Source organism: Glandiceps talaboti, chromosome 6 (genome assembly GCF_964340395.1).
Source record: "Glandiceps talaboti chromosome 6, keGlaTala1.1, whole genome shotgun sequence".
NCBI classification, from domain to species: Eukaryota; Metazoa; Hemichordata; class Enteropneusta; family Spengelidae; genus Glandiceps; species Glandiceps talaboti.
In genome coordinates, this window is record NC_135554.1 from 18,543,275 (window position 1) to 18,564,973 (window position 21,699).

The 21,699-nt window shown below is 36.4% G+C and overlaps 1 protein-coding gene across 4 annotated transcripts in view; it reads left to right on the forward strand.

The window, feature by feature from the left end:
- Positions 1 to 20,352, forward strand: part of LOC144436154 (uncharacterized) — a 61,548-nt gene extending 41,196 nt beyond the window's left edge. For 3 of the 4 annotated variants that reach the window (XM_078124857.1, XM_078124859.1, XM_078124858.1), the window contains 11 exons: positions 1,443 to 1,673; positions 2,363 to 2,548; positions 3,084 to 3,218; positions 8,147 to 8,384; positions 9,528 to 9,734; positions 10,218 to 10,298; positions 10,989 to 11,246; positions 11,892 to 12,050; positions 13,419 to 13,583; positions 14,337 to 14,498; positions 17,054 to 20,352. In XM_078124857.1, coding sequence (XP_077980983.1) covers positions 1,443 to 1,673; positions 2,363 to 2,548; positions 3,084 to 3,218; positions 8,147 to 8,384; positions 9,528 to 9,734; positions 10,218 to 10,298; positions 10,989 to 11,246; positions 11,892 to 12,050; positions 13,419 to 13,583; positions 14,337 to 14,498; positions 17,054 to 17,262 — 2,031 coding nt within the window. In that variant the 3' untranslated portion in view covers positions 17,263 to 20,352. Of the gene's footprint in view, positions 1 to 1,442; positions 1,674 to 2,362; positions 2,549 to 3,083; positions 3,219 to 8,146; positions 8,385 to 9,527; positions 9,735 to 10,217; positions 10,299 to 10,988; positions 11,247 to 11,891; positions 12,051 to 13,418; positions 13,584 to 14,336; positions 14,499 to 15,799; positions 15,836 to 17,053 lie in introns of all 4 variants that reach the window. The other variant, XM_078124860.1, reaches the window with a different exon arrangement.
- Positions 20,353 to 21,699: the final 1,347 nt, after the last annotated feature.

Consider the following 21,699-nt stretch of genomic DNA (forward strand, 5'->3'; position numbering starts at 1 on the left):
CAACATGCAGTGCCAAGTATTATTTTTTATCCAATTCTTTTGTTTACTTTCCCGGGTTGTAATAAGTTCGCTTCTTACTGCTTGCATGTTTACCATTGCACAAGTGATGAGCTCATTTCCAGCTGTTACCCAGTAATATACATGATGTCACTACAGTGTGTAATGAAACATAAATAAATAAAATGAACACAACCTAAACTAATAAATCAGTTTTCATACTAATGTCATCTATAAATAATGTGCTGAGTTGGCAAGGCAGAATTTGTACCATGACATAACATTTGATACATTATTGTATTTGCCCAATAGATCCTAGTGGATAGGATTTTGATGAGAGAGTGTCATACTCGTTGGAGAAGGGATATGTCTAGAAAAATAAGAGTTGGCATGAAGGAAATATGTGAAATAAAAAACAGTATATCGTGGAAAGCTTAGTTCAGCAATTCAAAACTTATACCATAAAATAATACTTACAGCTGTACCAGGTGCAACTGGAATATTTTTGAGACTTTTATTAGATATATAATGACTTAATTGTAATGTTGTACAACCTGCGCAATGATGAATTACCCGTGACTGAGCAAATATATTTGTATGGCAGTACACATACAATGTAATGTGGTGCAATATACTCTTCCTCATACTGATTTTTGGGTCAACCCATAAAAAACCAACACCCCAAATAAATCACGATTCGATTTCATCTTTGTACTATAATACTGCTTATTATGAAATCAACCTCTAATTGACATGCACAGTGTCTAATTATTGGTATTGTAACAATTTTCAGTAAATATATTCACGGTTGGTTGTCTGGTACAATGATAATATACCACTTACAACTAGTGTGGGTGAAATCATTATTTTTACCTGGTAGGTCTTTATAGAGCATATATAGGATTTCAGTAATAATTATTATACAATGTACAAGCCTAGTTATTGTCTTTGAACAGAAAATATGGATTCTATGCCTTGGTCTTGCTACAACACAACAACCCCAAATCTACATCTTCACAATTTCTGTGATGCTCAAAATAAGGGCTTTAACATTCCAAATTGCCTTTATGTTTCCCGATTTTTTTCTATAAACTATGGTAGGGGGGTATAATTATATTATTCCCCAATGGTTGTCTTCATTCAACTGGAAAATACCCGTGACCTGAGGGTTTATTACCGGTACTACTTGTCTAGCAACTCATAGCAACAAGGCCCCTTAGGTCACTCATGTTTTTGTTGGCTGAACCAAGAAAAATATGAGGAATAGTATCAAATTTACTCGGAGAGGAAAAATAACTTTGTGTACTAAAAATGTGTGAAATAAAACAGTTTTATGAATATTTTTCTATTTTGGAATCTGTAAGTTAGAATGTATTGGAACCTTGATTGTGTGAATAGCCTTGATAATGATTTATACATGATTTCTAATTGATTTATAATCACAGGAACGCCTTGATAGTATAGAGTTAACCAATGTTGGTGTTGGTGATCAAAATGTTCAAGGCACAGCGAAATCTGACGTTTTGGTAACTGCTGCTCCACAACCACCCCACACGACATCTGCACCTGAAAGTTATGTGGATGCAGAATCAAAGGTTTATAGTAACCCAGCGGTAGATAATACAGAGGCAGTGATTGGTTTGGATGTGGGTGCTGAACTATCTTACTTACGTCAGGTAGATATTCTCTTAGACTATAAGATATGTTGTGTTGTGCAGCTCTATAAGACTTCTAAACCATACACTGAGTGGTAGCTGATAGCATGGCATGAATGTCATATCTTACAGACTAATATCTTCTGTGCTAGTCCTGTAAATGAAAAAGTTGCATTTTATGCTGACAAATATAGGACTTGGATGAATGTGAATACTATGTCATGGTCTGACCGTAGTTTTCAGACTCACTGTACATAGCATGGTGTAAGTTTTGTAGTTCAAAACATACATGACTCTGGGGCCTAGCACCTTAACTTGATTACTGGGAATATTAAAATAGTTTTGAAAGCCTACAAACTTTCTTGCTGGTAAGCAATATATATGTAAGTTACATGTCACCTTTATTGATTAATAATCACACACTTTACAGATGCATATTAAGTCTTTCATTCTACAAATGCCGTAGCAACAAAAGTGTTCATAGTATTTGCTACAAGTATTCCACAGAAGTGGTCACCTTCTCTCATCAAACACATTATGAGGAGCACTTACTCAGTAACTGTTCACTCCACAAGTACATGGATGCCAGTCATTCATCACCAGTAAATATCCATTGTGCCTGTCTCAATCATTTTCTTGAAGTTTATAGTCATTCGTTAGTCTTCACAAAGAAAGACCCTTACTGAATTTGTTGTTTGATTATGTTACAGGAACTTCAACTAGTTGGGGATGAGGTTGGAGACATAAATGACACGATGGGACAGCTGCAAAGCCAGTATACAGAGTTGTTGAGTAGAGTTGTGTTGTTAGAAACTGGAGTTGAAACCCCAACAACAACATCAAATCATACAGTTGGAATAGACATTCAACAGATGTATGATGATTTACATCAGCTGGTAAGTTGACCTTTGACAGTTCATCTAAGTTTGAACTTCCTATTTCTTAAAGACTTTTTTAATGCTGCATGTACATGCCTGCTACCACAAATAATAAACAACGAGATGTCTTTTTGAGACCTTTCTGCTGTTGTAATTAATAGGCCATATGATTTCACGATGATGATGCAGGCCACAATATTATAGGCCCAAAGCATAACTTCAAAAGTAGTTCTTCACCAATCATCCCTTTTGTAAATAGCGCCCTCTTGTGTCAGAATTCTCTATCAAGCTCAATATTCTCCAACAGTGTGGTGAAATGAGGTTTCTATCACTTACTTGTTAATTGTTAATTTTTGCTGTAGTAGAGAGTCAAAGCTGTTACATTTGTTGTTTGTCTAATGTCACACATGTCCAACATTTTTCAATGACGTCTAGAGAAATGAACAGTTTTCTATTACTTATTCGTCAATGCTTATTGCAAAAGTAGGGGTCAGAATAGTTAAATTTATCATTTGTATTTTAGTAATAATGTCCTGCTGTGGTCCTTTCATAGATTAGCAAAGCAGAAGAGAATATAACAAGTTCTCAAGACAGTGAGGTGGATGGTCATAACAACTTAGCAAAAATAGAAGAAAGTATTGAAAATGTGACTGCCTTGGTGACAAGTTTAAAAGCCAGGGTTGATCAGGTTTGTAAACAATAGTGCTAAGTGGTTATCTTTGATACTGTGACTTACCTCTTTATGCTACCATGACTTGGTAATATTCTGTCCTGAGAAAATGATGTAATACTGTTGGGTATTGGGCATTACAAAAAGTGTTATCGTTACAGTGTAAAAGTATCCGTATTGTTGTAACAGTATATTTAAACAGAGTACAGCTGTCTACTCGTGAATGATCACTGAACCCAGTTTGAGAAAGTTGTGTTAAAGTTTTCCAAAACTATCAGTTGATGTAATAAATTTGTAGTAGGATATACTGTAAAAAGAAAGTCTTACGTTAAGTCAAAATAATATATTTAGCTTGAGTCTTGAATGAGGTAGTCGAGATCTACATGTATACATGTGGGCTCATTTTCTGTGATCTCTCTCCACCTTCTAGTCAAATGAATTTCTCTAGCACAACCTTCCGGTCTTACCACCTTCAGAAATAGTTCAATGCTATTGGAACGTTGATATAAATGTGATGATGTAATTATCTCATTCTTAGGTGACTTACTTTAAGACTGGTGGTTGAGTTTGTAGTAAACTGAACAAAGTAACCAACTACAACTGCCTGTCAGTGTGTGGTGGATTACTACTGCAATGCACTGTTTACTCATTCCAAAGAAGGAGGTTTAGCTAGATTTTCAGTAGAATTTGTCCATTTGAAAACTCAGATGGTTCACATTATCACATGACAATTCCATGCCACCAATGCACATATCACCATCCAACTATCACTTGTTCATTCATTCATTGGCCTGAGGAAATGTCCAGAATAGGACATCATACTTTTGCCACTCAAAACAACAGCAATGAATGAATTCAAGATGGTGGCCAGGATGCAGGGCGTCTTGCTGGCTCTGTATTTTGTATCAATTTTCAATGGCTTCAAGATTTTGAAGGACAACATTTCGCTATATTTCAACAAAGAGGATCATCCTGACTTAGCTGGTGCTATTCTCAGCCAAAGTCATTCAACAAACACCTTACATTTTGGAATTGTTGAAGCTAGACAGCTTACACAGCCGTTGGCCACTGCTAAACAAAATGGCCGTGGCTCCGTCATCGCAAAGAACAAACTAAGAAGGTCAGTCTACCTATTCACCATCATTCTACTGATGTCGGGGGACATTAATACAAACCCTGGACCTTGCAGTGTATGTAACCGTGTTGTAGCAAGGAATCATCAAGCTATATTATGTGACGAATGCAACACATGGATTCATATCAAGTGCGGTCATGTATCAACTGAACTGTATAATTCATTGACAGAAATTGATAATTTCCCATGGAAATGTCCGAAATGTGATCTTTCCCCACCAGTACAACAGAATGACTCGGATACTAAGAACCAAATGGACCCAACTATAAATCTAGAGTACCCTGACCGAGTCTCTCAAAGAAAACTGAAATCCACCTGTGTTCATTGTGAGAAAAGGGTGACCAGTCGAAGCAAAGCCATCAGCTGCGACCAATGTGAGCGTTGGATTCACTGTAGATGTACTGGTTTTCTTTCACTGTCAGACTACGACAACCTTGTTGCCAACAATATAGAATTCACATATAACTGTAATAAGTGTTCTTACAATGATCTCCCCTTCCCAGTAATAGAACCACTAGAAGAACATATCCAGGTTCCTGTAGACGATATATCTAACGCCCCTAGTTTCAACTTTGACTGTTTTAAACAGAAGGGTCTGCACTGCTTTCATCTCAACGCTCGTTCCTTGCTCTCTAAGATATCAGAAATTCGTGTCCTAGCAAGTAAGTCCAAGGCTCACATCATTGGATTCAGCGAAACATGGCTAGATGACACAGTCACCGACAACGAGGTGAAGATTCCCGGGTACAACATACTTCGGCGAGATCGGGACAGGAACGGCGGTGGTGTATGCATGTACATTCGCTCCGATATTGCATTTAACCCAAGACACGAACTTTAATCTGATGACCAAGAATCCATATGGACAGAAATTCTGTTGACAAAAACTAAACCCATTGTTTTAGGTGTTTGCTATAGACCACCAACACAAACGTCTTTTATCACTAACTTTGAAGATACTTTGTCTAGAATCAGGTCAGATTGTGAAATTATAATTCTAGGTGATTTCAACATCTGTTCTCGTCACCCAAGGTCATCTCTGTATAGAAACTATGCCAATGTCTGTAGTTTGTTTGGGCTCAAACAACTCATTACAAATCCTACCAGAGTAACCACTAACAGTTCCACAATTCTTGATCATATTCTGTGTAACAACTCTGAAAAAATAAGTCAGTTTGGGGTCATCCCCACTGGCATAAGCGATCACTTTCTCATATACTGCACCAGGAAAATTGTCAAAGGTTCAATTAATTGCCACAAAAATGTTACAATTAGATCACTGAAAAATTATTCAAAGGAAACGCTGACTAGCCAATTAGGAAGTAAAAATTGGGACTGTGTTACCACCTGTGAGGATGTGAATGAGGCCTGGTCATTGTTTAAAGTCATGTTTACCGATGTTCTGAACGTTGTTGCACCTGTTAAAGAAGTAAGGCTGAAACAGCGTTCCGAACCGTGGATGACAGCGGAAATCCTTGAATGTATTTCAGAGAGAGATGCAGTATTACTTCAATTTAAGAAAACAAAAAACGAGGTATTTTATAAAGAATATTGCAAAATCAGAAATAGAGTACAACGGTCAATTAAGAATGCCAAAAGTGATTATCTGTCCAATAAAATTGAGGAGCATAAAAACAACCCCCAAAAGCTATGGCAACAGTTTAAGGATTTAGGATATAACGCTAAGTCCAAAGATAAGTGTAATGTCATCCTAAATATCGATGGAGAGCAGTGTTTTGATAGCAAATCAATTGCCAACCATATCAATACGTTTTACACTACGATATCATCGACCCTTGTAAGCAAGCTTCCTAGGGCAACAGGTGTTTATAATGTTAATTCAGACACTGTCAAAAATTATTACAATAAGAAAGGCGTTCTTCCTAATTCATTTTCATTGCAACCAGTAAGCATGGAATTTATACAGTCTGAACTTGACAAACTGAGTGTATGCAAAAGCACAGGTTTAGATGGTATTCCAGCAAGGTTTTTAAAAGACAGTTCCAACGCTATAGCGGTCCCTATCACTCATATTGTGAATCTATCTATCACCAGTGAAACTGTACCAGATGAGTTTAAATTTGCTAGGGTTAAACCTCTATTTAAAAAGAACAGTCGCTTGGAAGTCGGCAATTACAGGCCTGTCAGCATACTGAGTGTTACATCTAAGATTCTCGAAAGGGCAGTTTATGTACAACTTGAAAAATATCTTAGCGATAATAGCATGATTTATCACCTACAATCTGGCTTTAGGGGTAACTATTCCACCGATACCTGTTTAATTCATTTGCAGGACTATATCAGATCCCAAACAGCTTCTGGAAATTACACTGGCATGCTTCTATTAGATCTTCAAAAAGCATTTGACACCGTTGACCACATTATTTTGTGCAAAAAGCTTAACCTTATGGGTATAGAATCAGTGCAATGGTTCCAGTCTTATCTAACTGGCAGAAAACAGTTAGTTAATGTAAATGAAACGAATTCAGATATCAAGGATATTCACTGTGGTGTTCCGCAAGGAAGTATTCTAGGGCCATTATTATTTCTATGCTATGTGAATGATATGGAAATTTCCATCAAATGTAAACTCCTACTTTATGCTGATGACAGTGCCATTTTAGTGTCACATAAGGACGTGCATCACATTGCCTCGGAGTTGGGCAAAGAACTTGAATCATGTAACAAATGGCTGATTGACAATAAGCTTTCTCTCCACCTCGGGAAAACAGAACTCATTCTATTCGGCTCGAAACGCAAACTAAGTAAGGTTTCTGAATTCAAAATAACTTGTAATCAACATGATATTCATGCCAGCAAATCTGTCAAATACCTTGGGCTCGATCTTGATCAAAATCTATCAGGGCTCCAAATTGTTCAGAATATCATTAAGAAAACCAATTCAAGGCTTAAGTTCCTTTACAGACAAGCAAATTTTCTCAACCAATACTCTCGTAAAACCCTTTGCTCTGCTCTGATCCAATGTCACTTTGATTATTCATGTTCATCCTGGTACTCTGCTCTTACCACAACTCTCAAAAAGAAACTCCAAATTGCACAAAACAAAATAATACGGTTCATCCTTTCTATGGAGCCAAGATCACACATAGGTGCTGATCAGTTTGATGCCCTGGGTATGCTGGATGTCAAGGGTAGAGTGAGCCAGCTCCGATTCAACCATGCTTTCAAAATATACAATAACTCCAGCCCGGAGTACCTGTCCCATCAGTTTACCAAAGTATCCTCTGTTCATAACTATGGTACTAGGGGAAGTAGGTACAATTTTCACCAGCCAATGATTAAAGGTCAGGCTGCAAATACGTTTTACGCTAATGCTATCAAGGACTGGAATAATCTACCAGTATCGATAAAACAGATATCACAAAGGAATGTCTTCAAAAAAGCAGTCAAATCATATCTGTCCAGTACACTAAGGGACCACTAATACTGGAAACAGCGTGTTTATTCCCTATTAGCTAGTTTGCCTCGATAGCTTTCCTTTTCATCTGTTATTCTTTCCCATTCCATGTAGTCAAATACTTATGCTAATCCTGCCACTTTCTTGAATCACTGTACGGACCCCACTGGAAACAAGTCTTTGACTTTCGTGGGTTATCCAAGTAATTCAACAATTTGTACCAGTTTTTACTTGTATATCTGCACTGTCGATCTTGTTGTTTTACTGAAATAAACTAAACTAAACTAAACTAAGTCCAGTATGATAGATTGTAATATCATCATTTAACTTCCTATCTGAATGATCGAGAACATTCATATAGACATATAGTTGTCCTGATATCTTTATTCACAGCTAAACCCCAATGACCTGAATAACAATTTGTTGAATCCAAACACCACCAAAGGTCTACAGCAGATTCTTAGTAACACTGCCAACAAGATGAAAGAAGAAAATGCTGCCCAGATGAATGCTTTCCAAAGTAACATTGACAATCTATGGAATCAGTATTATCAACAATCAGGCACAGTAGCAGCAATACAACAAGATGTGTCTCAAGTCAAATTACTTGTTGATAGTCTGGCACAAGAAGGTGAGTTGGTTGTGTCTATGTCTGTTGCCCTGTTTACTATCATTTGTTTGTACACTTCTTACCAGAAATAGACTTTTACCACCTAAACATGTCATATAAATAACTTAGTGTTATTTTTATGACTTTTTATTATTTTTATGGCTGTGTGTTATTTTTATGACACATTTCAGTAGCAAAATTCTATTTCTGATTCTGAGAAGTACATACACAAATGCAAATAAACAATCCAAATTTTTGGAACAGTCATTTGATTCTTGGTTTGACACGATGACTTTCACTGCACATACTACACAAGCGTTACTATAGGCAGGCTAAAATATAAAGCCAACCTTCTTGTTCTATTTTGACCCGCTAACATGAGGTAAAATGTTATTGCAGATATTGAGAATCCATGGTGTAATTGTTTCATATTTGAAATGTCTAACTCGGCATAAGCAAGTAATTGATATGCAAGACTTACAAATTTTATGTGATAAGTAATGAATCAATGTAAAAAAAAAAAATAAAAAAAAATACTAAATTGTAAATATCTCCTCGTACACCTCACAGGGCATTATGTTGATATTTGTGCTGATATTTTTCTTTTTTTGCTGTAATTTTTGGGTGTTCAAAAACTAATTTTTGCATTTATTGAACCTGATGCAGTGTCATCATATACATAAAACTTTTTATATTTTAGCCTCACATATATTATCAGTAATAATTAGTAAACTGTTGTCCTCAGTAAACATTTCTAGGTTCATATTATTTGAATCTTGTCTACCAAAAAAAAATTGAGTGCAACTTTTTCAGTTCATCTACAAAAGTGTACAGCTGAAAGATAATTCAAAAACCCACAGCCGTAGCTATTTGAAATTGTTGAACACACTGGTTGTCACATTTCACACACACTTGTTTTTGAGTTTGATTGACCCTTGTGCATGCATCTAACCATTGTACCAAGTTTGATTGAAACCTTGAGATGGCATTACACAATAACGTTGTTTGAGATCATGAAACCTTGTAAGGTTTTTGACCTTTAGCAATAGAAAATGGTGACAGTAATAATGACGACAACAAATTACAAGTTGTAGAATGTTTCTTTGATTTACTTTGCCATGTGAACCGAGTTTGAGAGAATATATCATACTTATTCCTGTATAGGGCACCAAGTACGTACTGATACTCAACCAAACCCAGCAGGTGAAGACAACCCAGCCAGTGAACCTAATCAGCCCACTGATGGTGAGGTACCCAACCCAGGTTATAACCCAGAAATATTATCACCAGAAACACAGCCAGGAAACCCATTAGACACAGTTACTAGTAAACCAGATATTGTAATAACACCAAGTATAAATGTCACTGGAGGTAAGGGACAATATTTATTTTCAGGATTGAATACATTGAATGAATGTACTATAAATATTGCATTTTGGCTCACTTTTACAGTTTATTTAGATGAAACACTGTTTGTGCGAAAATAAATCAGTTTCAATATGGAATCACTTCCAACTAGGATAATTTGACTAAAATATGTAACACAGGCAGATTTAATAATTTTAATATATATAGTGCATTTACAAAAGTATTGTGTCTGTAGTATGTACATTGTACAGTAAGTTTAAAATTATTTATCTGCCAAAATAAAGTTTGTTTTTCTGCAAAAAAAAAAAATATGTGCCAAATCAATACATTTTTCTGTGTTTTTGGAGTAGCTAGAAACCTAGTTTTGAGCCATAGTTCATAGAAAGTTGTAACAGCATTATATGGCTGATCTGTGTTTGGCTACTTACCTGGCATAGTAAATGTTAAAAATCTGTCAATATCTTATTTGTGTGACATCCATTTTAGGTTCTGAAGGCATTGACTTGGTAAATCTGAATCCACCTACACCAGAATATATCTCTTTACCAGGAATCACATCATCGGAAGGTGAGTTTTCATAGACAATTGTGGAAATGATGAGTTTTGAACTAATAGGTCATTTTGCAAATGATGTGTGAAATGTTATTATAGTGCTTTGGACTTAGGTTAATACAGCAAATATAAACCGACCCAACATCTTTGCTAGTGATGAAAAGGCGTTATACGTGTGTCCTATAAGACATTAATTTATTAGTATAAGCACCAGTTTGCCTCCAAGCCAATTTGACATACCACTGAGGCACAGTAATATCATGTGACCCACCAAGATTTGGTGTTCACCTATCACTCACTCAGTTGGTGGTGACTCACAAGAGAACCCATTTTTGTCATTTTGACCCACAGCATTTTTTTTAGATTAAAGGGCGTACTGATAGGCACATGTTATAAAATCCTACACTGATACTTATGTACATGTAAATACTGATGAAATTTAGCAAAGCAGGGAAGCTGTGTGTTGTTGATTAATGCAGTGATATGTGAGAAGATGAGAGTAATGTCATGTGATTCAGTCATAAGTATGGAGTGGTAATGTAAAATCGTGTACTGTACCATCCATCACATTTAGTTCAGTTTTTTTTTTAAAAATGTAACACTACAATACTGAAATTAGTGTCTGTTGCTTTGTTGAAATATTGACCTAGTGATGTACATGTGTTTGCTAATCCACCCTTTGGTGTGGGTGTGTTGTCTTTGTAGATTTATTGAACCACTTCTCCATGTGGGACCAGAACAATGACGATTTGGTGTTGTACGCTGACCTAAGTGGCTTTTTTGGACCAAGCCTGCCACCTGAGGAGTCTTTCAGGCCATATGACTTTGACCACAATGGACAGTACGATAGAGATGAGTTGGCTGCAGCGATGGGTTTCATTGAGTCTCCTGTATCAGTTGATACACCCCAGCTACAGTCTTTACCGGAGCCAGTGGAGAACGTAGAGGCACAGGTTGTTGCAGGTATAGTTAGCAATTGAATGATGAACAAGTTGAAAGTTAGGAAAGCTTGTTTCACTGTTGCATCAAATGTTCTATCCACTCATAACTGTAATATGAAAGTCTAGTGATGTGCTGTATTTACTTCCATCACAAATTTTGATCCATCCATCCATCCATCCATCCATCCATCCATCCATCCATCCATATATACATATATTTGTTCATACCTACACAGTTAAACCTACATACATGCATGTGAATACAATCAGATTTTTTATATCCTTTAGATAATGAATCAGATAAGTGTATCTAACTGTACAAAAAAGTAAGATTTTACCTCTTGGCTTGAATCATGGTAATCTGTCTTTAATCTTGTTTCTTCAGTACTATCAATGTGTCATTGTAACGACTATCATTGAATGTTTAATTAGTTCTCAAGAGCTGTATCTCTAGTCTAATGGGTGATTGATACTTTGTTATGGTGTACATTTGTAGCATGTTGTATTTGTCTACATTTCACATCATTTCAAAACTTTACCAGTTCATGTATGTCACACCTGACATGTACAGAAGATCCTTACAATCAGACTGCTACAGATGTGGGAGTGTGATTGTGTGGATCTGTTTCTGCACTTTGCTACATTCATTCATGACATCTGTGTACAGAAAAGCCAGGCATGTGTCCAGTGCTACCACAGGGTGTTAGTGGTATTTGTATGGAGGCTTGTACAAGTGATGACAGTTGTGGTGGTGATACTAAATGTTGTTCAACTGGCTGTGGTCATCTGTGTATGAAACCCACCCCTGAACCTGTCAAACCCACTGGTAGGTTCTTGCATTGTACATTGCATTTGTTCCTTATGTAATCACTTGTGGACATGTACAGCTAAACCAGGCAGTGTTCACCTAGAAGACTATATATGTAACATGTACATGTACATTTACGAACAGAGTCGATCAGTTTGCCAGTTGGGGTTGTTATTTTGCTTGATAAATAGCAGCACTTTTACAACTGAACACAGCTGTTGTAGAGGGGAGTGTAAAAAGCTGAATGAATGTAAACTAGACTCTCTCCTCAATCTTCTGTGTTTAGTAGTTCAAAAAGTGCACTTATCCAGCAAGTGAAACAACTACCTCAATTTGTTGAATGGTCAGCTTTGATCAATTTGATCCCTTACAATGCTGTGTCTGAATATATTGAGATAGTCCCATCCAGGTTCCCAGGCCGTGTCTGTATATATTGAGACAGTCCCATCCAGGTTCCCAGGCCATGTCTGTATACATGCAGACAGTCCCATCCATGTTCCCAGGCCATATCTTTATATATGCAGACAGTCCCTTCCAGGTTCCCAGGTCATGCCTGCATATATACAGACAAGTTTACTCATTTGTATAAGCCCAATATTCACCTCTTCACCTCGTATATATCTAGGTAAATTATTCATTTGACAATATATATGTAATATCTGGATTAAGAAAAAATAGGATTGATTGTATGTTTTATTATTCCTTTCAAGTTAAAGTTGATAATTGTAGAGTAGGTAAGATCCTCCTCTGTAGTGGAAAAAAGTCATTGGCCTAGGGAGTCTTTTGCATGAATAGTCTGGCCTAGGGAGTCTTTTGCATGAAAAGTCTATGACATCTTAGGGATTAAATGTAATTTATTAGTCTTCTGACGACCACTCGCTGTTTTAGCTGTGTGTTCATGTACATGTAATCATGCTTTTGTCAAGTAAAAATGCCATGCAATATTCACAGTGAAGGGGTGTGATTTATTTTGTCATACATACATACATCACTGGTAGTTCTATTTTCATTGTTGTCTATGTTTTTTACATGGTCAGTAGCAACTGATGTTCAAGAAAGTAGATTATAAAAGCATCATAAAATGTCATCTGTAGTGTATCGTTTGACAAAAAATATTCTGATTTTGTGATAGTGATAACTGTACCAAAATTTGGTATTGCTTACTTCAAGAGTATTTTGTTCACTCCAAAGTTGAGCTCTGTAGTAAACTTAGGCATGGGTGTGGATATCAAGACGCATCTGTTTGTACTTTTACTATGACCTACTATTGTTCCTGTTCAGTATTGTATTTTGGCACTGTACAAATTCTTTGATTGATTGATTGATTGATTGATTGATTGATTGATTGATTGATTGATCTATATGTCTCTGTTTGATGCCTATCAGAAGTCCAGGTAAATCCAGGTACATGTCCTGCAGCAGTTACTAGCAATATCAGATGTGGAGAGGAATGTAAAACAGACAGTGAATGTGGTACGGAAATGAAGTGTTGTGGCAATGGATGTGGACATCAATGTATGAAAGCTATCATAGAACCAGTTGAAGGTCTTGGTAAGTCATTTCCCAAAAAAGTATAAACCCCTCAAATAACTGGTTTCAATATACAGCCAAAAGCCTCCCAAGCAATGGTTCATGAGGGCTTGTGGGCTATATACAAAAACATGTCATGTTTGGTCGGTTATTTTGGAAGAGATTTTGTCACAGCTTGCCAACAGTTACAGAGATTATTGATGAGTCTTAATGTTATCTCAATAGAAATTATGAATATTAGTAAATTATGAATATGTATGGACTAAGGTTATGATACTCGCCCCATCAAAATATCAATTCTCGCTACCTGCAATACAATTCTACACATCACAGTGGGGTCAAATGGAACGAAGTCGCGGGACAACGCGTTCTAATGTCGACAACTACACTTCCGGTCAACTATGCTAATACACAGGAATGTTTCTTTCCCATTTTCAGTTGTAGACATCTCTTGTAATTTTGCTCTGGAAAGATACTGTACATATTTAAATTTCCCACCTCTATAATCATATGAGCTTAAAACTTGCGTTTATCTTATTTGTTACAAATTAAACTGTTGGGAAGAAACATTCACGTGTATTGACATAGGCGACCGGAAGTGTAGGTGTCGACAAATGCAAGCGCGGTCGCGAGACTGCGTTTCATTTGACTCCTTAGCGATGCATAGAATTGTATTGCAGATAGCGAGAATTGAAAACAGTTGTCTTGTTTCTTTCGTGTGCCATGTAACTTGTTTAGAGAAGGATGATTAATATTGATTTGACTGATTTGCAGAAGAAAAACCAGGAACATGTCCAGCTGTAGCAGAAGGGACAGTGGGTGTTTGTGTGGAAAGCTGTAAGAGTGATAATGATTGTACTGGAACAGGGAAATGCTGCTCTAATGGCTGTGGTCATATCTGTATGACACCCATTCAAGAACCAGTTGAAAACTCTGGTAAGTTACTGTAGATGTAAATGTACGCTCATTGACTGAATGCATGTGATGTAAAGTAAGACTTGATTACAAACTAGTTGATCGCCATTGTACATGGTGTAGTGCCTGCTGAATGGAGTCCAGTAATATGCCATAGTCCAGTTATTGGAAAAAACAAAGGGTTATATAGTTTGACCACTAGGAGTGCTATTCAGAAGCAGTTTTGGACCAGGAGTTGAGGGTCATGTTAGTTGAGTACGGTAGTCTCCTTTGAAAAAATCATTATTTTCTTTATCATTTTATAACTAAACTTGGTTGCAATCTCAACCGGTCAAAGCATTCTGCTAAGTTCATGTCAGATCACATAAGTTTTCGGATTACTGTATGAAATTAGCCCCATTTCCATATACAGGTCACCCTCTTGCGACTTGTTTTGAAAACAATTATATGTTGGTAACTGGAATATGGCGTGGTGTTACTAACATGTCTCTTTCAAGTGAAAAAAAACACTTCCTTCCACTGTCAAGTACAATTTAGCACCTTGGAGTGTTCATACATTTCTTGTTATAATATAAATTGAGCAAAGAGTTCAAGCTATTGTTACCTAGCCATACAAATTGCTGTAGGAACAGTCCCTAATATATCTATGTAAAGTCTCAATATTGTGTGTGTGTGTGTGTGTGTGTGTGTGTGTGTGTGTGTGTGTGTGTGTGTGTGTGTGTGTGTGTGTGTGTGTGTGTGTGTATGTGGCTGTGGCTGTGTGTCTGTGTGTGTGTCTGTCTATCTGTGTGTGTGTGTGTGTGTGTGTGTGTGTGTGTGTGTGTGTGTGTGTGTGTGTGTGTGTGTGTGTGACTGTCAGCCATCATATGTGTCATGTACTTTTAGGGATGAGATCAGTAGTTCAATGTAGGATGAAAAATGAGATTCTTTTACTTAGGCCGCTTGTACGTCTGAGACAAACATCATTTCAAGTTTTGTTGCATTTTAACTAATCACTGAATGTTAGTCAACTTGTGTTCTGCAGTATACCAAGTTTCATCTGTTTCACTTGTCTAGTCACTTGTATGACTGTGTGTGTGTGTGTGGTGGGGGAGGTGTTGAGTATGAGTGGATGTGAGTGTGAATGTGGGTTTGGGGTGTGTGGTGGTATGTGTCACTACAAGTATGTGTGGCAAATAAAAAGGAGGTTGACATGAAGTAGTAGTTAATAGTCTGAATCATGTACAAAGTTACCAACTCAACTCATTGAACTAATGTTGTGAAGCAAGACCAAGCTATGACTAACCATATCTATTTATTGCTTTATTTTTCATGCTGCATAGGAACCTCACGCTAGATATAGTTTTATAGTTTCGCTGGTAAGCTTTATTCAAAACTTCATCTTTGTTAATCTCACTCAGTCACTTTATTTAATTTCACATGAATTTCCACGTTTTGTTATGTATTAAAAGTAAAAAAGTAAATGACATTTTATTTTGATAGAAATTATTATATAAACATTTAGTTCTCATTCATTTTTTTTTTGTTCAACTTAGAAAAGGAGTCTTATAGTGATTCTAAGTTTAGAGTTGTACATTCTTCTCTGGATATCACAAAATGTAGTTTGAGAACGCTTACACCCACCTCATTTGCATGTTTCATATTTCATGTTGCACATTTCCATTGGGTTTTTTTCCATTGCATGTGTATGTTTTTTCGCCATGATTGGGTACAGTTTGTTGTCGGCATGCAGCCAACATTTGTTTACATTACATGGTTAATTGGCAAGATTTCAATTGTTTTTCCACCAATGGGAAGGTGTTAGCGTTTGTAGTCACACACATTAGACTCTCCGATCACAGCCTGGCTACTTTCATTAAGTTGTCTGTTCATATGAGTTTGACCAATTTCTATATTTGTAAGGTCTATCGCATTATACAGTGCGCCCTCAATGGTTACTTTTTAGTTTCCACAAATGGTGAGAGTCCACTCATTGCAAATATAACCACATTTACAGTGAGTGAGCTTATGTGCCATTTGAAGAAGTTCTTTAGTAGCCTTAGAGGGGGGAGTACTGTATAGTACAAGGAGATTGGTTAATACTAAATGGTCAAACTGATGTACAACTTATGAATTTCTGCAAATGTCGAAAGCCCATTCAGTGAGAAAATAGCCATTTTCGCAGTGAGTGGGCTTTCACCATTTGAAATTGTTAAGTAACCATAGATGATGTACCATATTGTGCAAGGTGATTGGTCATAGCAAATGGTCAATATAACCATTAACAGACAATGTAGTGAAAATAGCCAGAGAAGTGCAATCCTCATTGAAAATCTCTTCCTGTAAGTTTGATATTTGACATGAAACTTGCGTAGTCATTAAAATGACTCCCCAACTTGTGAATTGTAGCAAAATCTTTATGTTCAGCAATGTAGTCTAATCATTCAGTTATAAAAACAGATATTTCCAATCATGCAGCAACTGATAACAGCAAAACACTGCTGCTGTTTTACTGCTAAAGAAAGTTTTGTCTTCCATGTATTTTTGGGCTTCTGCCTTCATAACACTTTGTCATGTTTTTGTTTTCCACTTCTCAGCTTCAACTGTGAACAACAGAGGACAGGAGTCAAGGTATCCTCAGAGCAATCCTGGGTATCCTCAAAACAAGCCGGCTTACCCAGGGAACAAACCGGCCTTCCCAAACTTCCCTCACTTCAATCGACAAGATAAAGATAAAGTGAAAGAGTGGCAGCAGAAATACAACCAATACAAAGGAAAAATGCCACAGCCTAATAAACCAGTTTGAAAAGATTTAGTTTTATTGTCACAATTTTGTATAAAAATGATAATATGCATAGGTAGATTTTGTATACTTTTAAAAAAAACTAATCCTAAATAGACACTGCAGTGCAGATTGGCTGGGAAACCCTTACAGGTTTGTTGTGACATTGCTCCAGTTAAGTGATCGCCGATATACGTTGACCCTTTTTATGCTTTTATGCTTTGACACTTGATCAATGTTTTTCCAAATCTCTTAAAATCAGGCAAATGGTTAATATATTCTTATGTGTAAAGTGTCACCTTTTTGGCTGTACTATTGGCAGTTATGCCAAGTCAGATTTATCAGTGTAATATTTGATATTCTATGTGTTGAAAACAAAAGTTAATTCCAACAGTGGAAACTTTCAGCTAACTAAGATAGACACAAACCAAAACTTCTGTTACAACATGTTGGTATAAACTATTAAATTGATGTTGGTTTTAATCACACTCACAGTAGGGTGGCATTTCTGATGACTTTTCTTGATCTTGCAGTGTACATTTTTGAGAGACTTCTAATTTTTACACTGTCTTGATTACATTTTCTGTGCAACGAAGCACCGCTATCACTCACTAAGTTTTGTATATACTACCACATCAAACTAGTTTTAGTTTTTGTCTATCTCTGTAAACTGAAAGTATGGTTTCCATGGCAGTACATGTACTACGTTTCTTGGTTCTTTAGGACAGTAGAGGAGTTGATTGCCTACTGTCAAATACAAACTGAAATCATAAGCTGTACTGTAATTATTCAGAAAGCCTTGATATATCATTCCTTTGTACTTAACATTTAAAAAAAAAATAACTTTTCAAAATCTTGTACATTCTCTATGTTGTTCATAGATGTTTGAAATCAGAGGTGCTTGCTAGAGTAACAAATCTGTGATGATGTCAACCTCAAAATTCTGTTCATATCATGTACGTATGTCTGGATGTGGTTCAAACAGTACAGTGGTTTTTGTGTGTACCTTATTTCTGATAGTTGTGCTTGTCAGATAGTCAAGGCTTGACAAATTATATTTTGGTGAAAGATGAAATGACATGTGTGACATATTATTCTGTAGATGTAAAAAAAAAAGACGATACCCGTTGTAATCTTCTGTGTGTGCAAATTGCAGAAACGTCCCAGGAATTATGAAAAAAAATAGAAACTATATATAAAATAGTATTAGATATTATTGTTGCAGAAATTGGAATTACATGTAAAGTATGGATATATCAAAAGTACAGAAGACCAAAAAAAAAAAAGATGTGTATTGATAGACACAGTTTTACAGCAAAATTTACATCTTCTCATGTATAGTGATATGTTATGTTCTGTTATATGTAGTCTTTTGTTTTAGTTTTTTATCTAATATTCAGATGGCTAATAGATGTCTGTGTACTAGATGTATGCACTGATAATAACAATGTATATTCTAGGGTTTTTTAGCGCAACTGAACTGAGGTTCAGTTTGCTTTAGGCAACAGGTTTTGTCTGTCTGTCTGTCTGTGTGTGTGTGTGTGTGTGTGTGTGTGAACATAATCACTTGGCTAAAGTCCATGGGATGTTCCATTATCCTGTAGGGGTGTTTTCATGTTTGAAGTGTGTTCTCTCACTGTATGTGTATGTAAGACATTGGATTTCAGTTGTGCACATTGCCATTGGCAGTATTTTTATATGTATTGTCCTGCCTGCAAATCAAAAAATGAAAACCTTGCAGGTTGTTTGTTCATTGTTACATCAACCTAATGTGGTAGATGTAATGCAATTCTTAATGTGTAGAATGGTGACCCCTTGTAGATACAAATTAACTGTGTTAGGGGGTCTAATCCTACCCCTCTCCCTAACCGAACTATTCAGAACTCCCTAAGTGGAATGTAAATGTGTATCTATTTGGATTGGAAAGCTCATCACTGTTCTTCACTTTCTCCTATATTGAATCATTGCATGTGAATAGACTTTTTTTTTTTTCAACCCATCTAGATAAAAAAAATTGGATAGGAATGTGTAGACCAAAATGAGAAACATTTGATTTATGTTCTACTTATTTGGTGCTTTATTTAACAATTTCTTTGAATGTGGTTTTATAATTTTGAAGTATAAAAATGGGTTGTTGTTGGAACTGAATTGTAAATGCAAGTTATATTATGTGTTATGTATCCATCACATAGGATGAAACATGACAACACACAACTATTGTAAATCTTACAGAGATATGCTGTGATATGGACAATGCTATGGTGGTAGTAGTAGTAGTAGTAAGTGGAGTAGAGTTTCTATGAAGTTGTTGGAATATATAAGAGCCAATACCTCATAACAAACTTAACATTGACTTTTACTAGGATAACTATCACATCCACAAGCCACACACACACAAGTCACACACACACACAGTATGCACGTACGTACATATGTATATATATATATATATACATACATTCATTATGTGTGTATGCAAGCCACACATGTGCACACATACGTAGTCAGTACGTACGTACGTACATTCATTTATGTGTGTATACATACAATCCATATACACATATGTACATACATACATACATACATACATACAGACAGACAGACAGACAGACAGACAGACACAGACAGGCATGCATTGCAGCATGCGAATGAACAGACAAACAGACAGACACACACACACTAGCTCTGTGTTTTGAAATTATCAAAACTGATCATGTATATGTGGTAGTGATGTCTGGAATTTTCAAAGAAATGTTCATTCCTATGCCACAAAGATAGTATTGTCCATTAATCATCAACTCTTTGTAAGACGTGCAAGTATAGTTATAATTTATCAAGAAGTTTGTTATAACAGAGATATTACAAAATTCAGTTTTTTGCATCAAGCCCAAAAAAAGGTCATTTTTGTGGGATATTTTGAACTATGCACTGTTTTGGTATATTGTATGTAAATGAGAGATGACAGATATACTTATTCTATTTTTGTTCATTGCTGTGTGAAAAGAGTAGACAGTTCCTGATATTGTCTGTACAAATAATGTCATTTGGGTCAATTCTGTATAAATAAATGGAGCCGTGTAAATCATCAAATTGACTTGAAATAAAATGTTAATAAACACATTTAGGTGGTCTGCTTTCATGATGTGAATGTATGGAGGAGAAGTTCTATTATGGGATAGCAGTGTTATGGCAACACAATATTTTACTCTATAGTAATGTGATGATGATCTCTGGTAATGCAATCAGCTGCATCACTTAAAGTCTAGAACGTGCCAAAGTCTGCCGCCGCGGTAGCCCCTAGTGAAGCTGTGCAACACCAGGTGGCGCTGTTTATCGCAGAAGTTTTGGCACACTTGGCAAATGTATCCAGGTATACGTGTAGGCCTGTAGGGTAGCTTGGCCGTGTGTGTTACGATAAGCATCGAGAGAGTGTGGTGCATGGTGTGTGTGTGTGTGTGTGTGCGGATACGGTCGTATTCACTGATAGTGTTCTGCTGAACCTCCAGCACCAGTCACGACCAATTCGTTATGAAACTGTCAAATCTGCCAGTGTATGCCTCAATCTGTTTTATTGCCATGCGTATTAACGAGTCAAACATGAAAATAACAATCTACCATGATATTGAGGTACAACTAATCTCAAGACTAAATCATACCACACCATTATGAGAGTATTTGCTGTGTAGTAATATAAGATGCATGATTTTCAAACTGGCATGGTATCAACAGCCATAATTGCCAATTTCATGATTCGATTTTCCAAATTGATAGGCAACAATTTGAAATGATACATTTAGTTTGCGATTTTGTTAATAGCGTTCAATCAGCAAGTGAAAGCTGTGTAACATTCCTGATATTTTGGACGGAATATAGGGGAATGATATCACCAATACAGCTTTCATTTCTACCCCTTTGCATTGTTTGCGTTGAATAAAAAACCGAATTTAAGTATATCATGCTTCTACGCCGTCATTGGTCAAAGTAGAAACACATTTAAGTTCAACCAGAATTCTGGATGTTACTTTGAATTGCACTTAATGCAAAAACACACCCCATTTTTACACGTGTAATGGCTTTTTGTTTCAAACTTCATGTTACATTTCATACAGAATTCGTTGTAAATCTGAAAATTAATAGAAAAGAGAGCAAGCTTAGCGTACAAATTTAACAGGAAAAATGACTCCAATCTGACCTTCCAAAGATCTGTAAAGTACGCCAGGTCGGGGCGCCCTCTCGCATTGGCTAACCCTTTCCGAATCACGACCGTTGAGGGCGGAGCGACACGACGAACATTACAATCTATTTCGAATCAGGTACAGCATGAAAGATGTTTTGACCAAGCACAAATTCGTATATAACATATTTTACCTTAGATAAACGTCAAAGTCGATAAAAGCTCGTATCAAATTTTACAACGAAGAGGTCTTGAAATACATCACCTACCATATATCTTGCACTACG